This window comes from Alosa sapidissima, chromosome 19 (assembly GCF_018492685.1).
Source record: "Alosa sapidissima isolate fAloSap1 chromosome 19, fAloSap1.pri, whole genome shotgun sequence".
NCBI classification, from domain to species: Eukaryota; Metazoa; Chordata; class Actinopteri; order Clupeiformes; family Clupeidae; genus Alosa; species Alosa sapidissima.
Genome location: NC_055975.1, coordinates 29,550,323 through 29,570,738, shown reverse-complemented (window position 1 = coordinate 29,570,738; position 20,416 = coordinate 29,550,323). Strand labels below are relative to the sequence as shown.

The following is a 20,416-nucleotide window of genomic DNA, read 5'->3' as shown; positions in this document are numbered from 1 at the left end:
TAAATGCGTTCAATAAATACAATTAAATATATGTACCGGTAAAAGCAATAATGTATCCAACCCAACACACACACACACACACACACATATTCTAACCCAGCCCCTACCTTCCACACTCACACACGTATATACACACACATACAAGATGCTAAATACATTCAGGTAGTTATTACATCCAGACTCTCTTGTAAAGTACAGTAGTGACAGTTGTCATTTTTCCTTACTTAAGAGTAGATCTGAAAGGCTTTGTGAATAACTTTTAAGAGAAAACTCCTAGCTAAAATCTTTTAGTGTGATTTAGGAGTACTCCTAGTGGTAAGATAAAATGCTAAAAGTAGCTCCTAACTGGCAAATTTAGGAGAAACTCATACTAAGAGTAATTCATGAAGCATTTTAGACCTAAAATTAGCACATAAGTCTGGAACAGCTTAGAAGAAGTCGAGAGGACTCCTAACTCACTATGACCTATTCACAAACAATCCTATCCTTTTTGTGGCATTTCACGTCGCAATGTTCTGAAATGGACATGTGGTTACAGGAGCTCTCAATCGTGAGGGAATAATTGTGCATTGAAGGTCTGACTAAGGGATGCAATAATGCCACCACCAAAACCATTCATTGCATGTAAACTAAATGTAACGTTTCATTGTATATCAAATTAAAGTTTCTCCTCTTGTGAATGTACATGTCAGATTAATTTAAAACATGTTGCAAAGATAGGCCTCGCCTACTGCTTCAATCCGTAGTGTATTTCTGGGAGTGGACCTCTGGGGTTTGTCACAAAAGTGAAAAGGGTTGCATTTTGATGAGAGTTACGCTTTAAGTTCTCTGTAGTAATAACAGCCTGCAGTGTTGTGAATGTCGTACAGGAAAACTATGAAGAAGCATAAGTATGACGCTCACATGAAGTTGCTCTTTTCTCTTGTCAAAAAGATAGATGAGCAGAGGCTGTCTTCAGCTCTTATATCCTCCCTAGACAGGTACACCCTGCCAACAAAACAGACATGTTAAACATTTCATTCACACGGTGTGCACAGGGCTCTGTGTGTGTTTGCAGATTTTAAATGTCTTTGTGTTTATGTGTGTTTATGTGTGTGTGTGTCTGTGTGTGTGCGTGTGTGCGTGTGTGTGTGTGTGTGTGTGTGTGTGTGTGTTAAACACTTAATTCACTTGGCGTGCACAGGGTTCTGTGTGTGTTTCTAGATTGGAAATGTCTTCATGCTCCAAGAGCTAGATATCCCAGGGGTCCTATACATGCGCTGGGTTGGGCAGGTTGGTGTTGGTGCCTCACCCCAAATGCTCTCCTATCTGAGTGTGTGTGTGTGTGTGTGTGTGTGTGTATGTGTATGTGTGTGTCGTGTGTGTGTGTATGTGTGTGTGTGTGTGTGTGTCGTGTGTGTGTGTCGTGTGTGTGTGTGTGTGTGTGTGTAGTGTGTGTCGTGTGTGTGTGTGTGTGTGTGTGTAGTGTGTGTGTGTGTGTGTGTGTGTATGTGTGTGTGTGTGTGTGTGTGTGTGTGTGTGTGTGTGTAGTGTGTGTATGTGTGTGTGTGTGTGTGTGTGTGTGTGTGTGTGTGTAGTGTGTGTGTGTGTGTGTGTAGTGTGTGTATGTGTGTGTGTGTGTGTGTGTGTGTGTGTGTGTTGGTGCCTCACCCCACATGCTCCCCTATCTGAGTGTGCTGAAAGAGGCGTTGGAGCGCGCGAGCGGCAGGGAGAGTGATGGTCTGCACGGCCAGCTCAACCTTCCCAACGGTCGCCTGCCTGGCCAGAGCTCTCAGCAGCTGCTGCAGACCCTCATCAGACAGACCGCTGCCGAACAGCCTGGACAGTAGAGAACAAAACAAATCTTATGAAATCATTACGTGTGACACATAGAACAAGAAACAAGCCTCCACATGCCCACCACACCTCCACATGCCCACCACACCTCCACACACCACCACACCTCCACACCTAGACATACCACCACACCTCCACACACCACCACACCTCCACACACCACCACACCTCCACACACCACCACACACCACCACACACCACACCTCCACACCTCCACACACCACACCTCCACACACCACCACACACCACACCTCCACACACCACACCTCCACACACCACACCTCCACATACCACCACACCTCCACACACCTCCACACACCACCACACCTAGACATACCACCACACCTCCACACACCTCCACACACCACCACCCACCACACCTCCACACACCACCACACCTCCACACACCTCCACCACACCACCACACCTAGACATACCACCACACCTCCACCCACCACACCTCCACACACCACCACACCTCCACACACCTCCACCACACCACCACACCTAGACATACCACCACACCTCCACCCACCACACCTCCACACACCACCACACCTCCACACACCTCCACCACACCTCCACACACCACACCTCCACACACCACCATACCTCCACACACCTCCACACACCACCACACCTCCACACACCACCACACCTCCACACACCACCACACCTCCACACACCTCCACACACCACCACACCTCCACACACCACCACACCTCCACACACCACCACACCTCCACACACCTCCACACACCACCACACCTCCACACACCACCACACCTAGACATACCACCACACCTAGACATACCACCACACCTCCACACACCACCACACCTCCACACACCACCACACCTCCACACACCTCCACCACACCACCACACCTAGACATACCACCACACCTCCACACACCACCACACCTCCACACACCACACCTCCACACACCACCACACCTCCACACACCTCCACACACCACCACACCTCCACACACCACCACACCTCCACCACACCTCCACACACCACACACCTCCACACACCACCACACACCACCACACCTCCACACACCTCCACACACCACCACACCTCCACACACCACCACACCTAGACATACCACCACACCTAGACATACCACCACACCTCCACACACCACCACACCTCCACACACCACCACACCTAGACATACCACCACACCTCCACACACCACCACACCTAGACATACCCACCACACGTAGAGTAGTAACACACACACGCCAAACCCACATACACACCGGCACACATTTGTCATGCTGTGATCTTGACCTGCTCATTTTTAGGTTACTACAGTGGTAGTGTGTGCCGAGTGTGGCAATTACTCCCAGTGGGGAGAGTGGCTACAATGTAGCAAAATACTGGCCTAGTGTGGCCAGGATGTGCCGGGTTCGGCAAGTGTGATTGTCTGTTTGAACTTTTATTTTGATTTATCAATAAACCGGTCATCTCAATCATTTACTTCCTTGTTTGTGTTTACTGTTCTCCATATTTAAGTTAACTAGTTACGCAGCCATATGCCCCTAGGCCTTTTAACAACCAGGCGTAACATGACATAGAGAACACCACATCCAAACCCACTCACACTCTCATGCATACAGCACCAGACACAACAACACGCTTGCACACACATGCACACAACACCAAATACACTAACACACAAACCTACACACTAAGGGAGAGAACATCAAATCCACACACACACACACACAAACTACCACTTAGTGAGAGAATAGGGAAAAACATTCCAAAATGGAGGTAAATCTGGGGGGCAAAGAACACCAAGTAGTTTTCCTCAGTATGGAACAACGAGAAGTGATGTCCCCATCCTCCCAAATGGGAGAATTCAGAGGGAAATTATAGGTAGTAAGACTTCATGCCTGAATACAAGTATTAGAAATCAGCCATCTCTTTGATCTCAGCAGGGAATGTGCTTGTACTGTAGCCTTAACAACATTAGCACAGTGTAGGATAGTGTCTCCACTGAGTGTGTGTGTGTGTGTGTGGTATTTCATAGAGGAATCCTTACTGCAGTGTGTGCAGGGTGTCCCCTTCCCCCAGGGCAGACACTAAATCACCAACATCAGCATCTGACAGGTCTGCTACTGCTTTCAACCTGCACAGGAAACACCTCATCAACAACTCACCAATCACCACACTCCTCTTACCTCACACAGGAAACACCTCATCAACAACTCACCAATCACCACACTCCTCTTACCTCACACAGGAAACACCTCATCAACAACTCACCAATCACCACACTCCTCTTACCTCACACAGGAAACACCTCATCAACAACTCACCAATCACCACACTCCTCTTACCCCACACAGGAAACACCTCATCAACAACTCACCAATCACCACACTCCTCTTACCCCACACAGGAAACACCTCATCAACAACTCACCAATCACCACACACTCCTTTTACCTCAATCACCTCAGCTTATTACCAGCAGTAGCAATAATAATAGATAATACATCAAATAAAAATAGATAATAAGAATGAAAGACCCACTTTATCTGCTTACAACAGGACAGTTTAGGCAGCAGCTTGCGCAGCTCCTCTGCTGAGAGTATGTAGTCAGTTGGCTTCACAGATTCCTGTTTGGACAAACACAGACAGAGAGAGAGAGAGAGAGAGAGACACACAGACACACACACACACACACACACACACACACACACACACACACATGCTTAGTCTACCTCTGGTGTTTGGCAGATGCTGATAAAACGGACCTGTCTGCTCTTCTTTCTGTGCTATGGTGCCAATGCTGCTGATCATGGAGTTACACTGGCTGCTTCTGCATGCTGCCCTCTAGCAGTGACGGGGCAGATAGCACCCAGCTAAACAACTCTCCCTGTTCCTAGTAAGCGGGACAGGCCTAAGTGTGACAAGCAGGACATGGGCCGGACACGGGCCGGACACGGGCCTCTTTGCATCTTTGATATGATCAATTATCACCCAGAAAGATTAAATACTCATTGCGCCGCCTTGTCCATTAATTCCGTATATCGGGACACCTCGGCTTCACTGAATCCAATCACTCCAAATCCACACAGTAGCACAGCACCTTCTCATCCGCACATTACCTTTAAAGCACATTTCTTCTCATCCGCACATTACCTTTAAAACACAGTACCTTTAAAGCACATTACCTTCTCATCCGCACAGTACTTTTAAAGCACAGTACCTTTAAAGCACATTACCTTCTCATCCGCACATTACCTTTAAAGCACAGCACCTTTAAAGCACAGCACCTTCTCATCCGCACATTACCTTTAAAGCACAGCACCTTCTCATCCGCACAGTAGCACAGCACCTTCTCATCCGCACAGTACTTTAAAGCACAGTACCTTTAACCCTCTAGGCGCCACGGTCGACTTTTTTGTCGACAAGATGCGGTACTGAATAAAACGGCCGATTTAGTCAAATAGGGTGTCATATTTCGTTCGACCTCCACTCCACTAGAAGGCAGACATGTTATACGTCATCCCCGAGTCCAAAAAAGGGCATGCTTTAAACAAAACCTTTGAGCTACAGCGCATTGAATCAGTGCGTGCAATACCGGAGCTAGTGTGCGTGTGAGCCACTTTATCAGAGCGATATTGTCAACGTCAGCGAGTATTTGCATTAGATTATCGTCTAATGGCATCAAAAAAGTTTACCTGAAATGAAGTGTTGGGTCTTCTATTCACGCACCCTGATTCTGAAGGGGAATATCTGCCTTCAGAAAATGACGGTGATTCGTTTAGTGAGGCTTCAGATGCGTCCCTGCCTTGCAATGATGCAGCTGGACAAAGTGAGAGTTTAGCTTACACCAAGCACAATGTTGAATCGTTTGCCCAATGTCAGTGGTGGGAATAATGTTTCACGGGGTCGGAGTGTTCATCGGGAAGTTAGCAGGGTGTTAGTGGTGTGGCGAACGAGGCTGGAGGTAGCCTAATGTCCATGTAGCGCTAGCTTCTGTCTTCTGACCGTGTGCCTCTCCGCAATCGCGGTGACAGTAACGTGGTGGAGCCTTTGTCTAATGCCACTGGGTATGTTAGACGAGGTGGAAGTGCTCATAGAACAGTTAGGGGGGAACGTAGAGGCAGTGTGGGGAGTCACAATGAGAATGACAGTAGGCCTAGTCCGAGCTGCGCAAATTCTCTCCACTCGATGCGAGCGCGAGGCAGATCTGGCTATGTTGCTCGCAGCAGGAGCAGAGGTGGTGACACGGGGCAGGAGAGCCATTAGGCCATGCATAGTCTATCACAAGATGATGGGAATGCCGGCCCTGTATGGATAGGATATAGATATGGATAGTCATTATCTCTACAGCAAAAGGCCTGCTACATAAAAAAAAAATTGTCAGCCATTTATTAGTAATGATTTACACTGTTGATTTGCTATCTATTTCCCTGACCATTTAGGACATACACTATGTGTTCTTTTTTGTGTGTTCATGTCCTTGTGATGTGTGTGTCTTTGTCAGCTAAGAAAAAAACAACAACAAAAAAACATCAACAAAAACAACAAAAAGAAAACAAATACTAACATTGTCTCTTGTCTTGTCTCGTCATTTCACTCCTGATCTGTGCCTTGCCGTGGCAAGTGAGCTTTTGAACTAAACAGGTCTTGTCTACTTGTGTTTGTGTGTCATCTGAATAATATATATGTGCCCCATACATGGAATCAGAGTGCCTACTGTATGTAGTAAATGGAAAATCTCTACAGCAAAAGGCCAGCCTACCACTACATGCATTTGGTTTGTTTCTGCCATTTGTTAGTAATGATTTACACAGTTTGTTTACTACTTAGTATTTACCTGAGCATTCAGTATTGTGCAATATAGCATACAGAAGGTGAGGGACATTTTGGGGGGAAAGAAGTGGTGCATTTTATCATTCAAACATGCGACTTTTCATGAAAATTCTATAATCCAAGATGGCCGCCACCATGTGACGTCATAATATGCAAATTAGATATAAACATTTAATCCCTTCATAAACTTTGGGTCATCCTTAATATTTCTCTAATTTACAGAAAGTCTCTATCTCTTATCACGTTTAAGATATAGCCTTTTGAAATTAAGATGTCAAAATCGAACGTTTCGAAAAAAAACCTCTGGCGCCTAAAGGGTTAAAGCACATTTCTTCCGCACATTACCTTTAAAGCGCATTTCTTCCGCACATAACCTTTAAAGCGCATTTCTTCCGCACATTACCTTTAAAGCGCATTTCTTCCCCTCCGCACAGGACCTGTGGCAGGGTGACCGATGGCGGAGTTAGGGAAAATGCGTTTTTCTAAAAAGTCTCTTGTTTATTTTTTTTTATTTTCTCAAATATGTATATGTAAATCAGGTTTCTAGGCCAAGTATACTTGTGTATACAAGGAATTTGGTCTCTGCATTTACCCCATCTGTGAATTAGTGAACACACAGAGCACACAGTGAACACACAGTGAGGTGAAGCACACTCAGCGGCACTCAGGGAGCAGTGAGGGGTTAGGTGCCTTGCTCAAGGGCACTTCAGCCGTTCCCACTGGTCGGGGATCGAACCGGCAACCCTCCGATTCCAAGCCCGAAGCCCTAACCAGTGGGCCACGACTGCCCCATTTGGCCATATATATATTTTTCTGATACGTGCAAATATTTGTGTCAAGATGAGCCAAAAATGCAAAACAAAAACTGTTCAAAAATAAAAAATAAATAGGCATCAAGTTGCCAGGCTATGTCTCAAAAGACCCTGCACACTTTACCAATCGACAATTCTCCAATACAGTTCTCTCTGCACAGACTTCCCTACAACAGAGGCCATGGGGCCTAATACAGCCTTAGGCGAGCTGTAGCCCCACCTTTGCCTCATTGCTAACAAAAATCAATTAACTAAGTAATCACACAATAATAACCAAATAATAAACCAAACAACCCAACAGAAAATATACAAATACATACAAAATGTGTCCCCCACCAAAACCACATTTGCAGAGATAAAAATCCCATATTAGTGATAAACACAAAAACACCCAATAATGGTTCCCACCACCAATCACCCGCGAAACCCCTCTACTTTAACCTAATGGAACATTCCCTCGGCGTCCCCACGCGAAACCAGGAAGTTGAACCGGAGTTCGGGACGGTGGTGAGTTAACTGTGTACAGAGTTGTAATTACAAAGTTTTAAGCAATAAATGAGAAGTTTGACAGCCAGTGTGGATATTTTCATCACGTGATACCAGAAGACGTTAATACAGATGGGAGATGGAAAGGACAATGAATATAGTTTGAGTGCATGAGCACGTCACGGCTCAGTCTGTGACAGTACCTTTAAAGTAGCCTGACGAGCCAGACCCACATTAAAATGTAGGGTCTGGGCACTCACCGTTCGCAGTGCTCAGTCTGAGGGGCGGGATAATTAGTTGTCTTTCAAATTCCCTCTGCACGCAATAGGACAGCGCTATGAGTCCCATGCGTTTTCCCACCAGCGGAGCTAGTTGGCTAGTTCAAACTTTTGCCTACTTAATAAAAGCTTAACTCGTGTCACACTGTTCGCCAACAGCAACATTATCTTATTTGTTTTCAAGTAGCAGGGAATTCAAGCCAAACCGTTGCAACTCTGCCATCAATCATTATGTTAAGCCCGCCTAACGACTCTATACACGATTTGATTGGCCTGATAGAAGTTTAATTTTTCGAGCTCACAAGCCAACAGAGAGTTGCTAGACTAGCTGCTAGGGTGCGTCTAGATTTCTAGGCTACCTTTAAAGCACAGTACCTTTAAAGCACATTTCTTCTCATCTGCACAGTACCTTTAAAGCACATTTCTTCTCATCTGCACAGTACCTTTAAAGCACATTTCTTCTCATCCATTTCCACCAGAATATTACAGCGGAGCTTCCGGTCCTGTAGTCTAGTGCATGGGTCCACGGGCAGACAGCAACGTTTCCTTTCAGAGAAATAATAGCAGATAACAACCAGGAGATGTCAATCAGTCGAGTGAACAGAATGACCCCTCTGTGTAATAAAGACCCTTCGGTATGAGTGCTTGAGTGTAGGGGTGGGCATATCGATCCAAATATCGATAGTATCGATACCAACATTGGTATTGGTATCGGATCGATACCAGCGTGATGGGATCGATACTTTAATTTTAGTTCACTTTCAATATCTCTTAATTTGTTCAAAATGTTCCTGTTTCACCAAGGGCTAGCCTACAGTCATGCAAACACCATTCCTTTCACATTTTGCATGCCCGCTTTGCAATGTTATGTTGCTGAAATGTTTGTAAACTATTAACAGTGGAAATCATAAAATCATTAGTCATAGAAATTTATTCTAATTTAGTATATTGATGTTTTATTCATGTCATAAATCATGACACACTGTTCTCCCCTATATAAAAGTATATAAACTGCTTTTAGTCACAAATATCAGTATTGGTATCGGCAATACTGGCCCTATATTTAATTGGTATCGGATCGAAACCAGATTTTACAGTATCGCACACCACTACTTGAGTGTAAATACCCGATCAGAGAGATGGTGCAGTCTGGACGCCTCTGGGCCTCCTGTAGTAAGCAGATTCCCTCCTCGAGAAGCAGGCCCCTCTCCTCCTCACCCCTGCTCGAGTCACAGATGGAGGCACCAAACCTACCAGATACAGTCAGGCTGTCAGTCCTTCAGAGGACAAGCTCAACAGAGGCAACACCACTAAACCATCTCCTAGTGTCTGCTGTTAAGTGAACCAGGGGTCCCCAACCTTTTATGTACCATGGACCGGTTTGATTCCCATTTTTTTTTCACGGACCGGTGGGAGTGGTGTTCGGGGGTTCCATGTTCCGTGTTGTGCATGCATTACTTGAAAAGAACTAGCTCCAGTTATGTATGAACAGTGAAGGTAACGAACTCTTAAAAATGTGAAAAACGTGAACTTGAAGAAGTGAAAATTGAACAATATGAACTATGAAAATTGAACAACTTGAAGCTACATCTATCATGTGTGAACATGCTTAACAAAATATGGTAACAAAACATGGGAACTAAACGTGCATTACGAATATAATCAGTGAGAGCCCTGCTTGTTTCCCTGCAACAAGAAGGTTCCATCTGGGGGTGATGGAAGACAGTGACACCCTCAGTGTGTTTGAAATGTCCAGTCGATTGCGCAATTTGGTCTTAGTTGCAGTCATTGCCGAAAACCTGGCTTCGCACGCGATACGTGGTGGGAAATGGTAGCAACGTTTTCAGCGCTTTTACGGCTATCTCGGGATATTCTGCTTTGGTTTTCATCCAAAAACCTGCCAGAGAGGTTTCCTCATAGCCTACACACTCTTGAAGAAGCCCTATGCAAGTCTGGTTATTCCTTCGCTGTTTCTGGGTTTTCGCCTGATTTGGGCTCGCATTTTTCACGACATAGCTCCCCCTGCAGCTTCGGTAGCAAGTGACTGCTATGCTAAACCCCCACTAGCTAGCGAGTAGCATTGTAACAAGTTCACCCAAGGGTAGGCTAGTTACAATTTCAACAGCAACAAAGCCAAGTCGGAGTCCGTTTTGCAGTCTTCTTAGAAACTACAACCTGACTACATTTTCGAGGCGCGATTGGATACTTCCGCCGAGTCACATCCGGATGTGTTCGGACCGTGACCAGAAAGTTGCATATTCGTTTTTTCCGCGGAGAAGCACTAGGGGGAGACGAAGCACCCACCAAACGACCCAAAAAGTGTTGTAGAACCATCAGAACGACTCTCAACCTGCATAATTAAGGTAATTTTTGCTAAAATTGTTGCATATGGCTTCTTTAAGACCACCGTCATTTGCAATTTCGACGAACTGCTCTTTCTCCTGCGCTGACAAGTTAGGACTATTCGGGATATTGACAAATGAGTTGCGGACCCACTCATTGGTTTGCCGTGGATCTTTGGAGGATGGGAAGTAACGCTCAAACTCATTTGAAAGCGCAACAAGGTGATCGCGCACCAGCTGCGAGAGAAAGGGCCCTGCCTCAGTCTCTCCCAAAACCCCCACTACTGTTTGGAACATATCAAATACACCCCAATCCAGTCGTCGTACCCACAAATCAAGCTTGGCTTTAAATGCAGCGACTTTATCTGCCAGTTTAAAGACAGTCGTCATTCTCCCCTGCAGTGACAGGTTGAGGTCATTAAGCAACCCGAATATGTCACACAGGTAAGCGAGTTTTGACACCCAGCCCTCATCACTAAAATATGCAGCTAACGGTGACTTTTTTTCTGTAAGAAATCTCTGCAGCGGCTCTCACAACTCAAACACTCTGGCCAGTGACCTGCAACCAACCAACTTGGATAGCGTACCACGGTGACCCATTCACCCTCTCTAACAACTGTGCCTCAATATCCTCTGACATATCATCAATTCGCCTATGGACAGTGCTTGCAGAAAGCGGTACCTGAGCTATTTTTTTAGCTGCAGCCTCCCCAAGGAGTTCATTGCACATGCCTTTACCAGCAGGCAGAATTAACTCTTCCCCAATAGTAAAGGGCTTCTTAGATTTAGCAATCCGACTAGCCACTATGAGGCTTTTAGCGCAGCCACGTTCACACTAGTTTTTTGTTCTTCTTGCTTGCGTTTCTTACGCTCAAAGAACTCAAGGGGTTTGTCTTTAAGTGTAGGATGCTTGGACTCTAGATGTCGAATTAGCTTTGATGGTTTCATTGCTTCGTTTGACAACTTATCGCCAAATACCACACATAAAAGACTTGGTGCATGCGAGTCACCGGTCTCTGCGAAACCATATTTTAAATATGACTCGTCATATTTCCTATTGAATGACCCCTTCTTTTTCTTTGAGGTATCTGGCTCACCATCGTCAGTGGGTATTATTGCGAATGTGACATTATTGCGAATTAAATTGAGTTTATTTAGTTTGCATGCATTTTTTTTAAAACTCTTGTCGTAGGCTACGGCCCGGTTAGGCCCGGTGGTTGGGGACCGCTGCACTAAACTACATCACTCAGATCCTGCAACTGTTAAAGCTGCAGTTGGCAAGATCATATTCACTGTTCATTTTTATATTTAGTTTTTGATCATATTCACTGAAACCGACACTATGCTCTGACAGAACAACATAAATCAGCCGGTTAAAAAAAAAAAAAAAAACACACTTCTACCTCCACCTAGAGCCATAGCAAAAATCCATAGCTCCCGGTTCTTCTGGTCCAATCAGAGCAGGGCTGTGTGAGATCTGACTGTCAATCACAGTCTGGTGTGCACTGACGAGCACAAACTCGATGAGAGGATGCTCGGTGGTAGTGGGGGAAGGGCATGAGAGTTGTAAACATTCAAAATTTTGGCTAAATCCCATCAATCTGTCAGATTTGCCAACTGCAGCTTTAAGTGTGTTGTCATATCCACTAAACTACACCCAGGGTTGGGTAGTAATGGATTACATGTAATCTGTAGTCAGTAATGGATTACATTTCAGAGTAATCTGACCCAACCCTGACTAAACCACTCAGATCCTACAACTGTTAAGTATGTTGTTATACTGGTTAAGGCCTCGGGCTTGGAACCGAAGGGTTGCCGATTCGATCCCTGAACAGTAGGAAAAATGTGGGCGGGAGAAGGGGTTGAGCTCTGCTCTCCCATGCCCACATCCACGGCTGAAGTGCCCTTGAGCAAGGCACCTAACTCCTCACTGCTCCACTGTAGCAAGGCAGCTCACTGCTCCGGGTTAGTGTGTGCTTCACCTCACTGTGTGCTCATTGTGTGCTCTGTGTGTTCACTAATTCACGGATGGGATAAATGCAGAGACCAAGTTCCTTGTATACGCAAGTATACTTGGCCTAGAAATCCGATTTTACTACACTAAACCACACAGATCCTACAACACTGTATTTCAGCTGTTTCAGGGCTGCGCACAGGACGAAGCGGAGCGGCATCTTGCACTCTATGCCCCTCACCACCGGACCTGAGGATGCCAGAATAAAAGAACCTTAACGGAGAAATCCGGCCAATTTTAACACGGAGCTCAGTTGGTCATGTTCACAGAATACTGTTGGTAAAAAATAACGTGAAAAAACTGGTGCTGTCTGACGTGAGTTAGCCGGCTAGCGGCTAAAACAGCCAAAGTGCCTACAAGCTGTGCTATGAGGGCGTGTTCTGAACTGTAGCTTTGTGCCTCCTAACAGACTCAAAATGTGACAGCATGAATAGGGTCCTCACATGACGCCACTGTGCGTGTTCAACCCAATAATTGTGAGGGAACAGTATAAATCTTGTGTTTGTCAGCCTACCGTAATTTCCCAACTATTAGCCGCGGCTTATACAATGATTTTGCAAACTTTCTTCAGCTATGAGGTTAATACACGGGGGCAGTTAATATGGTATTAATATGTTTTTTTTAGGGCTGCCAATCGATTAAAAAATGTAATCAAATTAATTACATACTCCGTGATTAATTAATCTAAATTAATCACATATTTTTGCTGTGAAAGTATTTTAAATATTTAAATTCAAATGAATCATTGAATAATCAACATTAGTGACATTAAAGTTCAAAAACTATTTTATTATTATTTTCACTGTTCAAATAATGGCCATAATAATCTATGATATGACCTAATATGCTGAGGAAATAAATGTTGTGTTTTTTTTCACATACAAGGCATTTCAGGCCACAGATATAACCTAGGGGACATAATGAAAATAAATTAACACCCCCCTCAATGTCAATGTAACCTGCGTTGTGTTGAACCTGCGCGATTCAGCCCTGCACACGCACGGACTCGAACCCGCGAACAGCAGCACCTCGAATCGGGAGGCGAGCACGCTAACAATTGAGCCAGTAGCCCAGGCTCGCATGCCAGCAGCACTCTTGAGGCGTCGGGGAGTGAGGTTTACCAACGTTCCACAAGCACAGCTAAGCTAGCTGGCATCTAATTGCTGAAAACAGTGGAAACTCTAGGGTGTTGTTCTCTACCATTGATAGGCTATTGCATCAAACACCTTTTGATACACTCAGTCAGGCATCCTCTCTAAGATGCGAAGAATTTGCAGACTTCTTCAAAAACAAAGTCATTTCTATAAGGGAGGCTATTGGTAACATAAGTAATATGTTTGATAGTACACCCAAAAACAGCCCCCCAAAATTAAGGTCCTTTAGCACTATTACTCAATCTGAGCTTGGTAAAATTATAACTCAAACCGGCTCCTCAACATGTGTTTTAGATCCAATCCCTACTACATTCCTCAAAAAAGTATATGATGGCTTAGCTCCCTTTTTTCTCAAGGTAATAAATACCTCATTAGAAACAGGTATATTTCCAACTGCTTTTAAAACCGCTGTTGTGAAACCTTTACTTAAAAAGTCAAATCTTGACCATACCAATCTGAGCAACTACAGGCCTATATCAAATCTATCGTTTTTGAGCAAAGTACTTGAAAAAGTTGTTTGTAATCAGTTAAATACCTTCCTCAACGAAAACAGTATCCTTGAAAAATTCCAATCAGGTTTTAGATCAAATCACAGCACAGAAACGGCTCTAGTAAAGATAGTCAATGATCTCAGACTAGCTACCGACTCAAACAAAGTCTCAATCCTTATTCTTCTGGATTTGAGTGCGGCATTTGACACCATTGATCATAGTATCCTAATTCACCGCCTTGCGATGTGGGTGGGTCTCTCTGATAATGCTCTAAACTGGTTTCAAACCTACATTACTGGCAGAGATTTTTATATCAGTCTAGGAGATCATGTATCTGAAAAACATGACTTGCCTTTTGGTGTGGCCCAGGGGAGCTGCCTTGGTCCCCTGCTATTTTCTCTATATATGCTTCCATTGGGAAACGTCATAAGTCAGCATAATGTAAACTTCCACAGCTACGCAGATGATACCCAATTGTATCTTTCGGTGGAGCCAACTAACCCAGATGGCCTTTGCTCCCTCACTGCATGCCTAACCTCCATTAATCAGTGGATGAGCAAAAACTTTTTGAAACTAAATGATGACAAAACAGAGGTACTTCTGGTTGGACCAAAACTAAAGCGAGATATTATTCTTAGTAATCTGGGGAACTTGGCACACCAGGTCAAACCAAAAGTAACAAGCCTCGGTGTCATCTTAGATGCAGAGTTAAGTTTTAAGCCCCATATCAGTAAAGTTACTCAGACAGCCTATTTCCACTTGAGAAACATTGCCAAAGTGCGGCCCTTTTTAACTCAACAAGATGCAGAAAAACTAATTCACGCCTTTATCACTAGCAGGTTAGACTACTGCAATGCACTTTTCACTGGTCTTCCCAAAAAACATCTAAAGAAATTGGCACTCATACAGAACTCTGCGGCTAGACTTTTAACTAAGACTAAGAAGAGAGAACACATCACCCCTGTGTTGGCTGAACTGCACTGGCTCCCTATTTCCTATAGAATTGATTTTAAGGTTATGTTAATTACTTACAAAGCTCTGAATGGCATAGCACCTTCATATATCTCTGAGCTTTTAATATCTTATCAACCACAAAGGAAACTTAGATCATCCAATTCTAATCTTTTAATCGTACCCAAAGTGCTCCACAAACAAAGTGGAGAAGCTGCGTTTATGTATTATGCCCCCAAACTATGGAACACCCTGCCTCTGTACATCAAGCAGGCGAGTTCAGTAAATATTTTTAAAAAAGATCTGAAAACATACCTGTACAGGAAAGCTTTTAGTTAACTCATCTTATCCTGTAGACTACATTTTCAGATTATTCTACATCTGCTACTATTGGAGGGCGCAGCCAGCCAGAAGCAGATGGGCTCCCCCTATTAAGTCAGGTTCTGCTCAAGGTTTCTTCCTGGAATATGGGAGTTTTTCCTTGCCACAGTTGCCATATGGCGTGCTTGTGGGGGGTAAGAGGGTTAAGGCTGCCAGTCTTATGACGTCATTTTCTATATTTTTGATATGTTGCTGAGTATAACATAAACAGCAAAGAAAAGTGATTGATAATGACTGACTGACTATTATTGTGTTACATGCTTCAAATGTAAAGCACTTTGAGCTGCATTCTGTGTATGAAAGGTGCTATACAAATAAAGCTTTATTATTATTATTATTATATATCTGTTACACTAACACTATTTCTTTGCATTGATGTGCGACTTTAGAGTTGACAAACTCCGGTGATATGCAAATTCCTTGCTGCCGACATTGCAGAAGACTTTATTTTAATCAACTCTTTATTTTTATCAACACCATCAGGCCGTTTTTTAAAAGTAAATGTTCCAATCCAATCAATGATCTAGGCAGCACATTTTCTTCTCTCTCCTTCATTTTACAGTCTAATGGTTACTGACTAGACCGGCTCGGGGTCAAAGGTCATACGGAATCGATTAATCTGCACAATTTTCTTTTAATCAGTTATTTTTTCTCAAATTAATTAATCGAAATTAATCAGTTATTTTGACAGCCCTAGTTTTTTTATTATTTGCATAAAACACTTATACACAATGTGGCTAATACACAGGAAACTAGATGTACCGCATAGCGGTACAAAATATGACCGCCGCTCAGTCCTGTACATCCGTTCCGCGAAAATAAATCACACTTCAATTTGTCTCCATATTTTACTCCATCCCCCACTCTTGAAACTTTTGTGTATGCTTGTTTGGCATGCCTGAGTGTGTGTGTGCGGCTGCACAGAAAGTAGCCTACTGGTGCTGAAAAGGTGAATAGATTGTAGAATAGCCAAAGAAGATGTAGAATTGTTATAAAACCTTTAAAATCTCTAAACAATCACAAGTAGGGCAGTTCATCACAGTTCATCCATTGCAACTGGATTGATGAAAGGTCACTTACACCTGTAGGCTACATTGTATTTGGGAAAAGCAAAAGGTATCAGCATAATGTTATTTTTTTTTATTTTTTTTTTTTTTATGTATTTATAAACAAAAACATCTCTGTCAGTTCCATGCCGTTTTCAACAGCTATCAAAAACAAAGGTCATTTTTGGATGGATGGATTTTTTGTGAATGTTTCTTCTTCTACATAAGATTTTAGTCATCTTTAGTTCATGTAATACTTTATTGTCAATGCACAAATTAAGTAACAGTAGTCTGAAACGTTATTGTTAATGCACAAATTAAGTAACAGTAGCCTAGTCTGAAACGAAATGCTGTTTTACATCTAACCAGTGGTGCAAATAACTGACATGTCCAAATGGGCCTTGATGAAATGCGTCGCTAGACTGTTCATACACATTTTAACGGGCCAAAGTTGAAGAGCTTTTGTCCGTTATTGTTCGTGCAAATATAGGCTGATTCATGTTCCCTTGCATTGTTTAACTGAGGTCCATGGCTAGTCTGGCTTTCATCAGACCAAGCTCAATCTTTTAAGAAATCAAAAAATAAATAGCGGGCAGATCAGGCTGGGTTCACCCAGCCTAGTCCATAGGCACCCGATATTGTTTAATTTTCCGATTGAGATATACACGCTCTGGCTATTCTAAATGCAAAAATGCATCAGGGAGTTATGACAAAACGGTAACTAACAAACTAGATCCTAATAGAAAGCTGTTAGCTTCCCTAAGCTACAGGTAGGATTATAAGGTAGGCCTATTTACAACATAAATTGTCAATAGGCTATGCTGGCGACACAAATAAAATCTCCTTTGGAAACCAATGGCTTACGCCTTACAGTATCAAGCTTGACAAGCTATGACTTAAACTGTCATATCGTGGCGAAAAGTTGTAATAACATTCACGCAGCTCCATGAGTCAAGGAAAGCGCGAATGAAGTAGCCACTTCTAAATGGGACCCACTACACAGTAGCTTAAGGTGTTTTGCTAAAGCAGCCATAATGAAATGAAGGTGTCATTGTTTGGATACTTCACACACACGTGCTTTTTAATTTCACAGACTACAACTACCAAGCTGTAATCAAAACACATCGATTCCCCTCTCACACCCTGCACGCACTTAAAACAAAATAAACAGGCGTCTCAGTCTCACGCATGTATAGGCAAAACTGTATCAGACCGGTGTAACGTTGGTAAATCTTCCATTGCACAGAATGATTTTGTAGCACGTGCAATAAATGACAGTCGAAATATACAAACAGTGCTGCTATACATTTGCTTGGTATAACCGCATTTATAGTTTTCTACAAATGCAATCAATCAAATGCCTCCATCACTCAACCAACGCTAACGGTAACATTACCTAGGTCCTTATTGATATTACAAGATTAACGTACCTGCAGTAAAAACCAAGCATGTCCGATAAACATCCTCAGATTTATTTCGGCTTCAAGAAGAAATGGGAATTACACTTCATGTGAACATCGTCCTATCCTTATTAGATGTTCGCTGCGGTAAATTACAGTCCTTGTAGGAAGCGTCCATTGTTTTTTCCAACCCACTTTTAACTTCCAACAAAATTACGTCTCACTGCAACGATGCGCCATCTAGTGGACAAACGACTACTTCTCGCCAATACTGAAAATGCAGCCATGATGATGATGAATATTTATTTTGGCTTTCTTTTAATCCTACTGAATTTGTAATTATGTATCAGCCGTTCTAATACCGATAGTATGTGGGTGCCTGTGTGTGTGCATGTGTATATGTGTGCACCACCGGGGGGTGGTGGTGGTCCCCGGGGACGATGTGCGTGCTTGTGTGTTTGCCTGCGTATGTGTGTTTGTGCATGTGCATGCATGCGTACATATGTCTACTGTGTGAGTATGTGTCATACGTATGATTACTGTAAATGTATGTGTGTGCGTGTGTATCTGTTTATGCACATGTGTGCACATGGAATGGGCTAACATGACCCCTGGAGGCAAACATACGGAAAAAATTGGTCATCCTAGGCCCTACAGTTCTCAAGATATTCACAGAGAACTGTGTCTGCCCAACCCTCCTTTCGGGGGGTCCAGTCCAGCGGGGGGGGCGGGGGCTACAGATCAAAACGAAGAATGACGGTTCCATGTTATCCATGTGGGGGTACATGCCTACCAAGTTTTGTGTACCCCGGTCTTTCAGTGTCCCGGGAATCCTTGTTGGTGTACGGTCACTAAATGTACACATAAATTATTTTATTGTAAGGCCCCCCATGAACGAAAGTACACAAAACTTGGCATGCATTCGGAGGGTGTCATAATGATCCTACACTTTTAATTTCGTGCAGTTTTGACCTTGTCAGCCAGAGATATTGTGATGAAAACACCTAATTTTTTGCTTTTTAATTTTTAACTAGGTGGCGCTATACATGAAATAAGTGGTAATGGGATGGGTTGACATGCCCCCTTAAGACCAACATACATAAAAAAGGTGGACCTCCTAGGCCCTACGGTTCTCGAGATATTCACAGAAAACTGTCTCCGGCCACCTACAGGCCAGTTGGTGTATAGTAACATAAATTAATTTATTGTGTGGCCCCCCATGAACGGAATTCCACAAAACTGCATACAGAGGGTGTCATAATGATCCTACACTTCCAATTTCGTGCAGTTTTGACTATGTTAGGTCACAGATACCTTCAATTACAACACCTCATTTTTACTTTTTTGTGTTTAACTAGGTGGCGCTATACATGAAATGAGTGGTTATGGAATGGGTTGACATGGCCCCTTGAGATCAACATACAAAAAAAAAATGGTCCTCCTAAACCCTACGGTTTTCGAGATATTCACAGAAAACTGTGTCTGCCCTACCCTCCTTTCGGGGGGTCCAGTCCAGCGGGGGGGCTACAGATCAAAACGAAAAACGATGGTTCCATGCTATCCATGTGGGGTTACATGCCCACCAAGTTTCGTGTACCCCGGTCTTTTAGTGTCCCGGGAATCATTGACGGAAATTTGGGCATGCGAAAAAGAAAAAAAAAAAGAAAAAAATCTGACTAAACCTATATGACCGCCGCTTCGCTGCGCGGCGGTCATAATTACTGTACCTGTTTTGTTGATCATATGGGCTTACTGCACACTAACCCATGTGGATCATATGGGCTTATTGCACACTAACCCATGTAGATCATGTGCAGGGCTCTACACAAACATTTTTTTCCAGGAGCACTTGTGCACCCAAGTTAAAAAATGTAGGAGCACAGACAAAAATATGGGCGCACAGTCACTTCTGTACTTAACTTACACATAATCTAACATTATACTGCAGCTAACAGTTAAACATGCCAGTGCACCAATTGCAAATATTAAGAATGACTGACAACATTTAGGCTACAGGAAACAGGATTTTAAAGATCAGTGCCTACTTTATTTTCAGTCTGTTCTATTTTCCTACATTTTGTTAATGTAAAATAATTAAATACATTGCCATATTGGCATTTAGCCTGTATATCAAGTATCCTGCCAAATGTAGGCTAATTTATTTATTTGTGAATCCATCTGTAGCTAATCCAAATATGCCCATGGTGACCTATCTGACTGCATACTGCCTAATACTACTACTAAAACAGTCCATTTTCTCTTCCACAAACCCAACATAGGCTATCAAGGATATATATATAGTTTTTTATCCTTTTTTTTTTTAATATAGGCAGCCTTGATAGATATTTAGATATTTTAATATATCTGCATTGATGGGGGCA

General features: G+C 43.3%; 1 protein-coding gene across 1 annotated transcript in view; it reads right to left on the bottom strand.

Annotated features, from left to right (window-relative positions):
• Positions 1-20,416, bottom strand: part of LOC121693347 — a 51,144-nt gene that overhangs the window by 13,032 nt on the left and 17,696 nt on the right. The window contains 6 exon segments of the mRNA XM_042072711.1: positions 904-987; positions 1,651-1,818; positions 3,896-3,982; positions 4,389-4,474; positions 8,700-8,802; positions 9,384-9,506. Of these exon segments, the coding sequence (XP_041928645.1) occupies positions 904-987; positions 1,651-1,818; positions 3,896-3,982; positions 4,389-4,474; positions 8,700-8,802; positions 9,384-9,506 (651 nt within the window).